The 15,871-nt window shown below is 37.4% G+C and overlaps 1 protein-coding gene across 2 annotated transcripts in view; it reads left to right on the forward strand.

Annotated features, from left to right (window-relative positions):
* The window catches only part of GSK3B (glycogen synthase kinase 3 beta), a 241,727-nt gene that overhangs the window by 192,963 nt on the left and 32,893 nt on the right, over positions 1–15,871 (forward strand). For both annotated transcript variants that reach the window (XM_006864148.1, XM_006864147.1), the window contains exon 8: positions 2,714–2,809. In XM_006864148.1, coding sequence (XP_006864210.1) covers positions 2,714–2,809 — 96 coding nt within the window. The remainder of the gene's footprint in view (positions 1–2,713; positions 2,810–15,871) is intronic.

Genomic DNA, 15,871 nt, shown 5'->3' on the forward strand with positions numbered 1-15,871 from the left:
GTGTATTTCACAGATAATTTTCATAAGGAATACTCTCGTCTTAAAGGAACCATGTTGTTGTTAAGTGCTGTCTAGTCAGTTCTGACTCATGTAATGATCCTGTATAAGGTTTCTGACGAGTAACTAGTGGGTTTGAACTACTGACCTTGTGGTCAGAGTCCAGTGCTAATCCTACAGTACCACACCAGAAGTACACTTTGTAACTCTTCAGTTGTCTCACACAGCCCTTATTGGAAAGTTATCTAAAAGGCCGATGAATCTGTGTAATCTCTGTCCACATAGTGAAAGGATGCATTTACTAATAGACATCAAACAACATTCATAGTTTTTGCATTCTTTTCAATTCGTAGAGAGTTAGGAGCATGCCTTGTGTTAGCAGAGTACTGAGTACAAGTGGGTTGGGGTGAGTTAAACAAATACTCACTGATTTGAGCATGCCCATTTTAGAAGTGTCATTTTGTTGATAGCGAAATAGAAACATTATGCAAAGGTTTATTATTTTATTTAAAGCATATAACTTAAGTGAATATCCATGTAACTACAACTCATATTAAGAATTAGAATTTAGAGAAACTGTCTTTGCCCCATCCCAATCAAAGAATGCATTTACTAATGGACATCAAAAAACGAATGAACCAGGCTACACATACCTGATGGATGAACCTCACAAACACAGGACTGAGTTTTCACTCAACGATTTATATAGCTTTGTTGTTAACTTCTCCCACATGTAGTAGGTAAATGTTGTTTTGATTTAAATATAGTTTGACTGGTTTTGAGCTTTATATAAAGCAGTAAGGAGTCCAAGAGTGACACTGTAAGATAAACACTGGATTGCAAGGTTGGTTTGAACAGGAAGATCAGTGGTTCAAACTCACTAGCTGCTCCTTGGAAACCATATACAGGGTCTCTATGAATCAGAACCATCTTGATGACAGTTAACAACAAACAAGGAGCAGCTGGTGGGTTTGAACTGCTGACCTTGTGGTTCCCAATCCAGTGCTGAATCCTCTAAGGTAAATTGGGATTGACTTGATAGCAATGGGTTTTTCGTTTACTACAGTTCTGTTACATTCTTGTTAAATGCCATCTAATCAATTCTGACTCATAGCTCTGTATAGTGTTTCCAAGGAGCAGTTCGTGTGTTTGAACTGCCACTTGTGGTTAGCAGTTCAGTGTTTATCATATAACACCACACCAGGAGTATAGTTTTAAAGGCAGTGAAAGGGTCCCTGTGACACAATGGCTAAGCGCTTGCTTGACTGCTTACAGTAAAACCGGTAGTTTGAACTCACTTGTCAGTCCACAGTATGAAACAGCTGGCAGTCTGCTCCTGTAAAGATGACAGCCAAGGAAACCATATAGGGCAGTTCTTCTAGAGTCACCATGAATTAGAGTCAACTTGACAGCAATGAGGCAATAGAGTGCTTGGTTATATTTTTGTATTATAAGTAGTTAGTTATATTTTATTCAGCACATAAGTTTGTAAGTCCATCAGAGCAGAAAATTCCATCTTCTTTTTTCGCTTCAGAGATCTTAGCACAGGAGACACTTGCTAAATGTTCAAGGAGGGAAAGGAAGTTTTGCTAAGTATTCTATACATCAATATTGATAATATAACCTTTGGCTACATTATCTACTTTCAGTATTTTACTGACTGTAGATAGTTTCCTATAGACAATTTATATTTTGGGCTTTTATTTGCCAAGTGAGGACAAGGTATGTGTTGTTGTTAAGTGCCATCTATTCAGTTCTGACTCATAGAGACTCAGTATAGAGTTTCCAGGAAATGGCTGGAGGGATTAAAATGCCGACTTTGCAGTTCAAACTGACCTTGCCATCTAGTGATTTATCCAAAAGAGCCAAGCCACACCAGAATAGATATTGTTGTTAAGTGTTGTCGAATCGGTTCCAACTCATAGTGACCCTGTATAGGCTTTCTAAGGAGCAGGTGATAGATTTGAACTGCCAACCTTGCAGTCCAGTTCATTATCCTACAGTGCCACACCATGACTCCAGAATATATATATAGCACCTTATTAGGTGAATAAAAGATATTTTTTCAGACACCACCATTATAATAGATTATATTTTTCTAGACAGAATAGAAGTGCTTGGTTTTACGTGAATGTTTTTGAGGAATCTTTTTTTTTTTTAATCCTAAATTAGCACTATTTCTGTTGTAAAAGTCTAAGTAGTAGAGCATGGAATCTGTAGCCAGTTGCAAATTACAAGGCTTTCAGAGTCTGTATTATTTAACCAGTTATATAGTTTACGTGGAGTGCAGTGGCTTGGTAGGATAAGCAATGGACTTCTAACCTCAGGTCAACAGTTTGAGCCCACCAGCCACTCTTCAGGAGAAAAGATGAGGCTTTCTACTCTCTCAAAGATTTATAGCCTTGGAAACCCTACACAGAGTCGCTATGAGTCGGAATCACCTCAACAGCATTTAATAACAACAGCATGTATTTTATATAACTTTGGAACTCTTTTTTTTATATATAACTAAATTGCACTGTATGATATGCACTGGACTGCTAACCAAAAGTTCATCAGTTCAAACCCACCAGCTGCTCCTCAGAAACCCTATACAGGATGTCTATGAGTCAGAATTGACTTGACGAAACTTGATGACAACAATGTATTAAAGCTTAAAGACTATCTGTAAAAGCATATGGGAAAGATATGACAATAACTTGCTTTCTTTATCTAGGTCCTGGGAACACCAACAAGGGAGCAAATTAGAGAAATGAATCCAAATTACACAGAATTCAAATTTCCTCAAATTAAGGCACATCCTTGGACAAAGGTGAGTCAAAATAAGTTTTCTTTTTTTAAGTACATTAGCTAATAGTTGACTAAAACCTGATTTTTTTTTTTCATTGTTTTTACACTAAACTATTTTGAGTCCAGATAGATGCCTGAATACAAAATGCACACAGCAGTTCTGCATGTAAAATAGCGGAGTTATTGTGCATCAGTCTTTTATTGATGACGCATAGTTTTGTTACCATTGATTTCCTGTCAGCCTTCCAGCTGGATTTTTATTTGCAAGGTGAGGACAGTGTACCTATACCATTGAAATATGGAATTAGACTAGGGACGGGATCTTGTCAAATTCTGAGTAGAAGTTCATAGAAATACAGAAGGACAGTCTCTTATTTACAAAGTTGGAGGTGCTTAATCCAATATCTTATGGCATATAATAATATATATTTCTTGTTTTTTCCCTATAATATAGACCTTATATAGATGGTTTAATGATTTTCTCCTCTTGCTTTCTTTACTATTAGAGCTTTGGGAACAGGAATGAAAAGCAGATGTTATCTTTCCAGCAATATATGTTGGGAACAGTTGTTCTGTTAGCAGGATCTTACTAGTTACTGTAAAGCTTAACCTCAACATCAGATGGCACCAAGTGTAAAGCGCACAAGCACTCATTTACCAGGAGACTTTGTGTTTATTAATTTTGCTTTGATACTCAATTGAAATGATTTAATGATTTTAAGAGAGATTTTTAAAAAAATTCCCACATCTGTTTGATAGGGTTTATATAGCAAGATTGAATTGTTAGCCTCTTTATTTTGTAATTTTAAAATTTAGGCTATAGGTACTTAGTTAAGTAAGATTACATAGATAGTTTGTGCCAGGTCAAGAATAAATGTCTAGTCTTTTTTCTTTCTTTTAATGCCAGTTATTTGTTGTTTTTGTTTTTGTTTTTTCCCAAACTTATAGTCATGTGTCATGTCTCATCTACTCCCTCCCCCATGCTTTTCAACTTAGCTTAGTTTCACTGGAATTTTTTGTAAGTTTGAAATGATCAATTTTTTAATGTTTCATTTGTTGTTGTTAAGTGCCGTCGAGTTGGTTCTGACTTGTAGCAACCCTGTGTAGGGTTTCCAAGGAGTAGCTGGTAGGTTTGAACTGCTGACCTTGCATTTCAAACCAACCTTGCGGGCCAGAGCTTTACCCTGCAGCGCCACACTAGGACACTTAGGTTTCATTAGGACTTGTATATGACAGTTTGTTATGACCATGGGTAAATTTATTTAATTAGGTCTTCATCTTTTAAAATAAGTGGTAAAATAATTTTGGGCTATCTGTGAAATAGTTTCCGGGTGTGCAAATGGTTAACACACTCAGCTGGTAACTGAAAGAATGGAGGTTCAAATCCATCCAGAGGCACCTCAGAAGGAAGGGTATGGTGATATACTTATAAAAAAGCAGCCATTGAAAACCCTTTGGAGCAGTCCTATTCTGATACACATGGGGTCGCCGTGAGTCGAAATTGATTTGACAGCAACTGAGTTTTTAATAGGCAAAGTTATTTATACTCTTTAGAATCAAAATTTGTCTCTTTCTCTTTAGATTGATTGTATTATGATTCTATTTACTCATTCAGAGTCTCACAATTTTATTGCCTCTCTTCAGAGGAGCTCTTATTATTATTAATCTTTTATTAGACTAAAAGATCTCAGTATTGTTTTAGTGCTAGAATTATAGGTTGTCATTTTTACAGGCCCAGAGACCAAGGTACTTGCCCCTCTTTAATTTAAGTACTAACTAGTCAGAGAAAAGATTGAAATTGTCAAGGACTTCATTCTGCTTGGATCAACTGTCAATGCTCATGGAAACAGCAGTCAAGAAACCAAACGCCGTATATTGCATTGGGCAAATCTACTGCACAAGAGTTTTTTAAAGTGTTGAAGAGCAAAGATGTCAGCTTGAGGACTAAGGTGCGCCTGACCCAAGCCATGGTATTTAACCTCATATGCATGCGAAAGCTGGACAGTGAATAAGGAAGACTGTAGAAGAATTGATGCCTTTGAATTATGGTGTTGGAGGAGATTATTGAAAGTGCCATGGACTTCCAAAAGAACCAATAAATCTGTTTTGGAAGAAGTGCAGCCAGGGTGCTCCTTGGAGGCCAAGATGGCCAAATTTCGTCTCTCATACTTCGGCCATATTGTCAGGAGGGAGCAGTCGCTGGAGAAGGATATCATGTTTGGTAAGGTTGAAGGTCAGAGAAAAGGAAGAAGACCCCCAACAAGATGGATTGGCCAAGTGGCAGCATTGATGAACTCCCAAGAGTGGCAACGGTAGTGAGGTTGGCCCAAGATCGGGCAGTGTTTCGTTCTGCTGTGCATATGGTCACTATGGGTCGGTAGCAACTGAATGGCACCTAACAACAAAAATCTTGAGATAAATGTTCTTTGATTTTTATAAGGTTTCATTTGCATCTGGGTCGGAAGATACTTGAAGAACTCTCACCTGGTTCTAAACCCATATAGGCCACAGAATCCCAGGTGGCCTGTTTGGATTTAGGAACTCAGGTACACTTTGAGTCCAATTAAACTCAAAATCCATTAGACTCAAAGTTATCCCAAGTTAAAGAATTTTTAATAAGTGATTTGCAGTATGCTGTAATTTCAGTCATGTTAAGAAAGAAGACAGTTGTGCACTTAGAATAACCAGTTGCTATTGAGTCAGCTGTGACTCATGGTGACGCCATGTGTGTGAGAGTAAACTGTACTCTGTAGGGTTTTCAATGGCTGATATTTTGCATAAGTAGATCGCTAGGTCTTTCTTTGTGGTAACTCTGGGTGGACTCAAACCTTCAATCTTTTGGTTAGTAGCCGGGCACATTAATCGATTTTACCACCGAAAATCTCGTGTGGCGAATTCTGCTGCTGCTGTTGCGTGCCATGAAGTCAGTTCAGACTAATAAAGACCACTCTGTACAGGCTTTCTGAGGCTGTAAATCTTACGGGAGCAGAAAGTCTCATCTTTCTCCAGAAGAGCACCTGTGGATTCCAACTACTGGCCTTATGGTTGCAGCACAAGGTGTAACCCACTATGTAACCAGGCCTCCTCATGTATATAATAAACATACAAAGTAATATTCAAAAATGGTAACAGTAGTTTGAGACTTTCTTTGTTGTATTTTTCAATATTTCTATATTTTCTTCACCAAGCATTTTTTTTTTTTAAGAAAGGAAGAGAAACTTTTTTGATGTACATATCACATGTTATCCTTAATATTGAGAATGGAATGTTGAAATTAAGGTCATGAAGTTCTTTATAACATTTCCCATCCTAATTTTTTCTTTTCTTTTAAATAAATATGCCCCCATAGTAGTGTTTGTCATATTGTCTTAACTTTCTCTTGGATTATATCTAATGCAAACATTAGCCAGTGAGAAATATGTTTATATTTAAAATATAACATAGTTAAAATACAGTCTACATAAGAGCTATGGTGAATTGTTATGTCTTATCCTATCCTTTGCCCTTTTGAAATTCTCTTTATATCTTACATATTTAATGCTTCTCAAACTTGAATACTTTATATAAAGCCCTTTTATTTGGGTTTCTATTTCTAGGCTATGTGTAGAACAGTGACTCAAATCACCCACTGTTTTTGTTGGTGAAACTGTGATACTTTCATACAGTGCTTATTAACTTACTTGCTTTTCACATGTTACAAAGGTAGGAAATACATGTATGTAAGTTTCTCGTTAGTGTACACAGCTAGGATGATGATACCTGGTTGTAACAAAGAAGGAATTTCGGGCACAGAAATTCCCTGGCACTTCTCTGTCTAGTATGATCCAGAATATACTAACATTGATTATTAATAGGGCTTTATTAAAATAGAAATGCTAATTTTTCATTTCTTAGAAGGCACTCAATGCCATCTTCCCCTATTAGGGTAAAAATAAAATACTGCTAGTGAGTTGATTCCAAAGAGGGTCATAGTCACCCTGTAAAACACAGGAGGACTGCTCCATAGGATTTCTGAAACTAAATTGTCACAGGAGCCGGTGCCTCATCTTTCTCCCTTGGAGTAGCTGGGAGGTTGTAAGTGCTGGCCAGTGCTTAACCCACTGTGCCCCCAGACTCATTTCTATTATAACAGTAGACACAGACTTGAGAATGTGCTCTTATGCTTAATAATCAAAAGAGTCATTCAAAAAATAAAGCCATATATGTTGTTGTTGTTAGATGCCATGGATTTGACTTTAAATCATAGTGACCCCCTGTGATAGATAGAAAGAACTATGCAGTGTTCTCTAAAAGGTAACTGCTTTCTGCTTTTGAAAGATTTATAAACAGGAGTACAAAAACAGAAACTGCTTTGCCTTTATTGTTGCCTTCTGTTAGAGCCCACTTTGATAGCATTTAATGAAGCTCTGGTCACGTAAATCCTGGTGCAGCAGTGTCCCTAAACCAGATGGTGGAATTCTCACAAAATTGGCCAGAAATAAAGATCAAGAAAGGAAATGTCTTCTGTGTAAACAACGAGATGAGCAATGCAACTTTGTAGACAGATAGTAGAAGAACAAAAATAGTAAAATGTTCCCAGTGTAGTAAATGGCAGGAGTGCTGTGGAATTAAAAATCCAGTTAAGTTACCCTCATTTTTGTTGTTAATTGTAGTCGAGTTGGTTCCTACTCATAGCGACCCAGTATAGGATGTCTAAAGAACAGCTGGAGAGTTTGAGCTGCCATCCTTGTGATTCAAACTGACCTTGTGGCCTTGCATTTATGCTACAGCACCAACACAAGAACTCCAACAATTACATAATGTGGAATGTTGAAATCATTGTACAATATCATTAATATCACATGCAATGAAATTTTTGCTAAAGATCATTCAAAAATGGTTACAGTAGTATATCCACAAGTAGCTGCCAGAAATTTAAGCCATATTCAGAAGTGGAATGAGAGATAATCATTGCTGTCAGATGGATCTTGGCCTAAAGCAGAGAATACCAGAAAGGTGTTTATTTGTGCTTTATTGACTGTGCAGTGGCACTCAACTGTGTGGATCATAGCAAAGAATAGAAATTCCAGAGTTCTTAATTGTTCTCATGAGGAACCTGTACACAGACCAAATGGCAGTCATTAGAATAGAACAAGGGGATACTGAGTGGTTTAAAATCAGAAAAGAATGTGCCTCGAGTGTATCCGTTCACCATACTTACTCAGTCTGTATAGTGAGCAAATAATCTGAGAAGTTGGATTATGTGAAGAAGACTGTAGCATCGAGATTGGAGGGACACTTATCAACAATCTGCAAAGTACAGATGGCCCAACCTTGCTTACTGGAAGTTAAGAGGTGTTAAAATACTTACTGATGAAAATCAGAGACTACAGTCTAAAGTATAGATTGCTCCTCAGTGTAATGAAAATGAAAACCCTCACTTCTGGACCAGTAATAAACAGAAAAAATACTGGAGTTATCAAAGAATAGTTTGCTTGGATGTATAATCAGTGCTCATGGCAGCAATAATCAAGAAATCAAACTATAGAACTTCTGGCAAGATGGTAGACACACTACACGGACCCTCTACAACAAAGATAAGAGAGAGAAAATAAAGCAGACACAGGCATCCTGTGTCTGTTCTGGCACCCTGAACTTGAGAAGAAAGGTTAGAGAGGTAGCTGGAGTGCTTTCTGGGAGGAAAGGCTGAGCAGTGATATAGCAAAGAGGGAGACTGACTGGTGAATGGTTGGCCAGCAGTAGCTTGACCATCTTGTGAGCAGCTTTGGCAGTGGAGGGAAGCCTGGCAGAACAGATTCACATAGAAAAGGTACAATTTCTTCTTTTTCCCCATGCTCCCAGGTGACCAGAAATGTGGCCAGCTTCCATCCTCATTTATCCCAAGCACAAAACCTGCTCTCAGGGAGTACGGAACTGCATGGTTTGGAGCCATGCCAGTGTGAAGTGGGGTTTAGCTGTACCATTTTGATGTCTGTATTCAGGTGGGCTCAGCTCCAGATCTATAAAACCCACAGAGCCACCAGACCAGCATTTAGCCTGTCACCCTCCCCCAGATGCCCTGTGATCCTAACAGACACTGAAACCAGCTCCATCAAGGGCTTCCATGAACTACTTCTAGATTGAGTGCCCTGAATATAGATAACACTGAGGCCAACAAGAACTCCATCTGGGGCCAGGAACTCTGCTGTCACATCCCATCTACAACCACCTCATGTGCTCCTTGAATTACAGGAGCCCCTGTCCCCACCACCTCCCTGAGATTTCTCCTTTCCAGGCCCAACAACTGCACTACTTGTTTTTACAAAAATGACAACCTCAAAATACCCCAGAGACGACAAGTTTAGCTCACACACAAAAAACAAAAGATAACGATTCAAGCAAATGACCAAGATGTAGAGCCAGAAAATGTTTCTGAGGAAGAAAAGGTAATAGAACTAACAGAAAAATAATTCAAAAGAATGATAATTTGGTAATTTCAAAGGATTGATAGATTGAGGAAAGCAAAGAGAACACAATAAAAACTTTGCAAAAAATCAGGAAAACACTATAAGAACAGACTAAATAAATGCAAAATTTGAAGCAATACAAAACCTGCAACTAGAAATCCAGACAATTAATACTAAGGTCTTATAAGTGGACAATACACTGAAAGGGCAAAGGAGTAGTTGCAAAGCAATGGAAACCAGAATTAGTGAGTTTAAAGAAAAATATACTGGTATGCTATCACAACAGTAAAAGAATGAAAAAAATCCAAAGAAAATGACCAACTTACATGTGATTGAAATTCCAGAACAGGAAGAGACAAGCATAGAGAAAGTTCTTGAAGAGTTGTTGGAAGAAGACTTCCCTAATAACAGCATACAGGAAACTGAACGGACTCCTAACAGGATGCAGCCTAAAAGAAAATCAATCACCTAGACATATCATAAGCAAACTTTCCAAAATCAAAGACAAGGAGAGAATGCTGAGAGCAGCTTTAGCAAGATGAAAAGTTACCTACTAAGGAGAACTAATAAGACTAAGTTGTGATTTCTCAGCAGAAACCATGCAAGGCAAGAATTAAATTAAGTTAATTAAATTAAAAAGATTGACAACCAAGAATCATATACCCAGTGAAACTGCTCCTTAAGTACGATGTGACAATGAGGACATTTTCTGATAAGCAGAAATTAAAGAAATTTGTAACGACCAGACCAACTTTGTAAAAAATTCTAAAAGACGTTCTTCGGACTGAGAACTAACAACAGCAGACAACAACCTGAAATTACCATTCATGGCAACATCACACATTACTCAGTCCGAAAATGTCAGTATTTTAAGGAAAACAAGTCTATAAGACAAGGGTACCAGAGATATCAATGTATAATGAAGTCAACTACAAAGCAAAAAGAGGGAATAGTGTAAATATAGAACTTCCAAATGGCAAAGAAGTTAAGTAGATTTCTAGATAAAATAGACTATTTTAAGCAGGAAAAAAAATGGTAAATGGCAGGGTAACCGCATAGAAAAATAATATACCTGCACAACAAAATAAAAAAGGAAAATCAGAATGATTTAGTAAACATTAGCACAATATAAATTAAAATGAAATTAGAAAACCCACAAACAAAATGAACTCAGCATAGAAAATTATGTGGAACAAAGAATCCAGCAGTACCACAAGAAAACACAGAAAAATGACAACATTCAATTCATACCTATTGATAATTGCACTGACTATAAATGGATTAAATGCTACCAGTCAAGACACATAAATAACAGAATGGGTAAGAAAACAGGATCCTTCAGTATGCTGTGTACAAAAAGCTTATCAAAAAGATGGAGACAGCTTAAATGCCAGGTTAAACAACCAGAAGAATGGTTAAACTTTGGTACACACACACAATGAAATACTACAAAACGCTGATGAATGGTGAATCTCTGAAACACCTCACAACATGGTTGAACCTGAAGGCCTAATTATACTGAGTGACATTAGTCAATCACAAAAGGACAAACCTTGCATGAGATCAATGTTGTGAAAAAAAATTTTTTTAAGCAAAAACTTTTCTTGATAAAAGAAACATTGTATGATGGTTTGGAGTGGGGGAGAAATTATTTATTGGCTATAGGATAGACACATGCTAACATGGATGACAGGGCACGCAATATACAACAAACAAGAAGTATGTTTGGTAAAGGAAAGATGAAGGTAATGGAAGACACAGGGAGGAATGCTGTTAACTGTTAGTACATGGAGGGGATTGCAACCATGTAGTGGGGCGGCAAAGTGTATGGTTTGTTGAATGTAAAACTGATAATCTGCTTGTAAACAAACCTTCACTTGATTAACAATAAAAAGTAAAAAAAAAAAAAAAAAATCCAAGTATGTATTGCATTAGGCATATCTGCTGCAAAACGCCTCTTTAAAGTGATGAAAATCAAAGATGTCTATTTGAGGACTAAAGTGTGCCTAACCCAAGCCATGGTGTTTCCAGTCACCTCATATGCATGTGAAAGTTGAAAAATTGATACATGTAAATTTTGGTTTTGGAGAATACTGAAAGTACCGTGGACTCCTAGAAGAACAAACAAGTCTGTCTTGGAAGAAGCACGGTCAGAATGCTCCTTAGAAGTGAGGATGTTGAGACTTTGTCTCCTCTATTTTGGACATATGGTCAGGAAGGATCAGCCCATGGAGAAGGACATCCTAGTTGGTAAAGAGGGTCAGTGAAAAAACAGAAGACCTCCAAGGAGATAGATTGATACAGTGGCAGCAACAGTGGGCTCAAACAACACCAATTGTAAGGATGGCCCAGGACTGGACAGTGTTCTGTTCTGTTGTGCATAGGGTTGCTGTGAGTCAGAACCAACTTGGTGACACTTAACAATAACAATTCATAATAGCCAAAGCAACCTAATTTATTGTTGATCAGATGACTTAATTAGGAAATAAAGTAGGTGTTGATGTTCGAAACAGATGACCATTACTGGGGGCGGGGGGCAAGTATATTTATAAAATGTAAAAACTAGATGAAAAGCAAAGGAAGTGATGCAAAAGTGGATTGAAAATTAAATATAGAGATGGAGATTGATTGGAAAAAGGAGAGGATAAATTATTTAATATATGGTGGTATGGTTAAACAACAGACTATTAGATATGAAGTCAGGATCTCATTTAACATTGCTTCTTTCACTCTTTGTTCCTTTTGTGTGTGTGTGGTGGGGGGCAAGATAGCTGTTATTTACTGTGTCTGTCGTGCATCTCTAAATAAATTTGAATATCCTATCAATAGATCTTCTCTGGTCTCCCCTCTTTCCATTAGGCCATTGTTATGGAATGGTTAAAATGGCCTGTAGATATCCCTTCAGTTTCACACCCTTTCAATCCATCCTTCCATTGCTGTCAAAATTACCTTTCTTTAAAGCACATGTACCTGTTAACATTTTTCTGTGGCTCTTCATTGTCTTTAGGACAATATGGTGTAAGATACATGCATGTATCTATAAGGGTCATCATGTGACCCCAATTTGTGCCTGTTGTACCAGTGAAATTATTAATTGTATGCCCTTTCACTCTAAAATGTGTCCTGGTTTGAATGACAAGTTACGCTGTCATTTTATTCTTGATTGCTTATTACTCTTCTTTTCCAGAAAAATAAAAGATATAGTACTTGTCCTGCTCCTTTCCTAAGGCATCTAGTGGTTTGACCCCAAACTCTTCTCCAGCTTCTTCCACTCTTAAATGCATATAGTCAGGCAATGGATTTAAAGTGTTGATGCTTAGTTAGGTGTAGAGTAAGAATTTCTAATAAAATTATAATATAATGCAAATTTTGAGTACCTGATTCAGCCAAGCTTTTAAAAAAGTTATAAAACAAGTAAGTAATCCTCTTTATCTTAGTAATAAATAATTCTATGAGGTAAGTTAAGTAGCACATATATTTCTACATATTCATTTAGAGTAATGAAAACCATTAGAGATATGACTAATTAGAAAAGACATAGATTCAGTTATCTCAGGGGTCTTGATCTCTTACAATTGGATTAGGGTGTGTAATGTTAGCAACACCTGGGAGTGTTGTCCAACTAGTATCTCACTTTGAAGAAACAAACCATGCAGTTATGCTGAATTTTCTGGTGTAATCAAGCTGTTCTGATTGATCCCCAGAGAAGCTACAGTTATTTTGTCTGTGCTTGTCAAAACTCTCTGCTCATGTCTTTTTTACCCCCACTTAATACCTCTTCTCTGCTCATTGTTGTATGCCATGAAGTTAATTTCAACTCATACTAACCCTATAGAACAGAACAGAACTGCCCATAGGGCTTCTTTTTATTTATTTATTTATTTTAGAGTATGATAGAGAAAGTCTTTAATCAAAACAGTTTACTCGTTGACACTTACGGCTTAACTAGAATAAATTTGTCCAAACAGATGTAATGATGGGTTAATATAACAGAGTCGTCTAAACAGTGGGTCCTACATTCCATTGTTAAGACCCTTCAAAAGTAAATACCCAGTTATTGACATTGAAGATTCAAACTGTTCATCTGTAGATGAAAACATTTATCCATGGGGCTAAAAATATACGATGCTTATCACCCACTTTTTTGGCAACTTATAAACCACAGACCTAAAGTTGTAACTCTTAACCCTTTTTCCCACATTCCTATCAAATTATGATTAGTGTCTTCAGCTACTGAAAACCTCCAAGTAACCTAATATTCAAAATAGAATGCTATCCATAGGGCTTCTTTATGGAAGCAGGTTGCCACATCTTTGTTCCACAGTCTGGCTGGTGAATTCAAACCACCGATCTTTAGTTAAGCAGTCAAGTGCTTAGCCACTGCACCACCAGGGTTCCGTAATATAAAAAGGGACTTCAAAAAGTTTGTAGAAAAATTCCATTATCTTTTTAACTCCCATTTTTCCACGAATTTCTTGAAACCCCCTTGTATTATGGCAGTTCCCAATTTCTGATTTGGAAAAATAATGGGAATCAAATTACATATTCTTCCAAAGATTTGTAGCCAAGATTTTAAGAATGCTTATTTATTAGTTTACTTAATAGTTAAGTGTCTTTAGAACATGTGGCACCACAATTTGGTTGGACAAGCAGTCCAGAAAGTATTATCCACAAAAATAAATTCTTATATATATACGCCCATATGCTTCAAAATGAGTATTTTTAACTACTAAAATGTAACTAGAAAATTTAGTTCTGAGCACATTGCAGTTATGAAAGGAATCAGATTGGATTGAACAAATTATTATATGTATAATTCCCTGTTCTTAAAGCTAACCACAAAATTGACAATACTGCTTTAATACTTTATAATCTTTGTTCCCCTGTGCCTTTTGATTCAAGATTTTTCAGAATTTTGTATACCTACTTGTTCCCGTTATATAGTTCAGCAAATAAATTCTCCTTCTCTCCACCTCACCCCTCTAAAAAAGCCTCCACTGTTGTGTTTAATGCTGTCAAGTCAGTTCTGACTTATAGCAACCCTGTGTAGGCTTTCCAAGAATTGACTGGTGGGTTTGAACTGCTGACCTTGAGGTTCACACTGGCCTGGCAGTGCAGTGCATTAACCTGCAGTGCCACACCAGGACTCCCTAAAGGACACAAAGTAAAAGTTGTTGTCAAACTTTTTTAAGTGGTCCATTTAGCTACCTTTTCTGGTTTTACTCTTTTCCTTTGTGTGTGTTCCTTAAAGCATAAAACCATGTTGGGATTTCTGTTAGTTCTTAAGATTGTCTATTTTTTTTATTGCTTATGGTGAATCAGTTTTTACATTTTATTCAGCTCCCTCTGCCATGAATACGCTATTAATCCATTATCACTTGTCTCATATACACTGTGTTCTATACTGAAATTTCTACCTTGTTGTTGTTAAGTGCTGTCAAGTTGGTTCCAACTCATAACGACCTATATAGGGTTTCCAGAAAACGGCTGTTAAATTTGAACTGCCGACCTTGCATTTCAAACCTACCTTGTGATCCTATGCATAATTCCACAGTGCCACACCAAGACTCACCTCTATAAATGCTGGAACAATCACTCTTCCTCAACCATCGTATGTAAGTAGACGTCCTCACATTGCTGTGTGTATTGGCTAAACTCCTGTGTGCTTAAGTGGAAACTATAAACTAAAATCCAGCTCTTAGAGTGGTTAATCCATATGTAAGGAGTCCCTGGGTGGCATAATGATTAAACACTTGACTGCTAACCAAAAGTTTGGTGATTCAAACCTGTCAAAAGGCACTTCAGAAGACAGGTGTGGCAATCTGCCTGTCACAGTCTTGAAAAGCCTATGGAGCAGTTCTGTGGTGATCTCCATAGCATCACCATGTTAAGTGCCATCTAGTCAACTCCCACTCAAATCTCCCCCCATAGGATTTCTGAGGAGTGACTGATGAGCTTGAGCCACCAACCTTGCAGTTCAGACCAACCTTGTAGTCCAGTGCTTATCCTACAGCATCATACCAGTATATCACTATGAGTAGGAATCAACTTGATGGCAATTAACAATCTGTATGTGAGAGAAATAATATACAAAAGGAAGAGTGCCAAGACACAAGTTTAAAGATTAATTGTGAGGGGTTAGGGATCAGGTAGAGGATGGACTGTAAAAGAGGGCAAAAATAGTTTTAGGTTATCATCAGTCTTGTCTCCTATGTAACAGTGCTGTGCTGGGTATCATAAAAGCTGTAAAATACATTGTCCATGAAAAGCATACAAGTGATATAACTGGCTCAGTTGGAGCAAATGTTGACTAATTTAAAATACCCTTTATTGTTGTTAGGTGCCTTCGAATCAGTACCAACTCACAGAGAGCCTATGCACAATAGAACAAAACACCGCCCAGTCCTGTGCCAATCTCACAATCATTGCTACGCTTGAGCCCATTGCTGCTGCAAATCCATCTCATTGGGGCCTTCCTCTTTTTTACTAACCCTCCACTTTACTAAGCATGTTGTTCTTCTCCAGGGAATTGTGCGTCTTGATAATGTCAAAAGTATGAGAGATGAAGTCTGACCATCCTGGCTTCTACAGAAAGAACATTCTGGCTATACTACCAACACAGATTTGTTTGTTCTTCT

The sequence above is a fragment of the Chrysochloris asiatica genome, unplaced genomic scaffold, assembly GCF_000296735.1.
Source record: "Chrysochloris asiatica unplaced genomic scaffold, ChrAsi1.0 scaffold00061, whole genome shotgun sequence".
Classification (NCBI taxonomy): Eukaryota; Metazoa; Chordata; class Mammalia; order Afrosoricida; family Chrysochloridae; genus Chrysochloris; species Chrysochloris asiatica.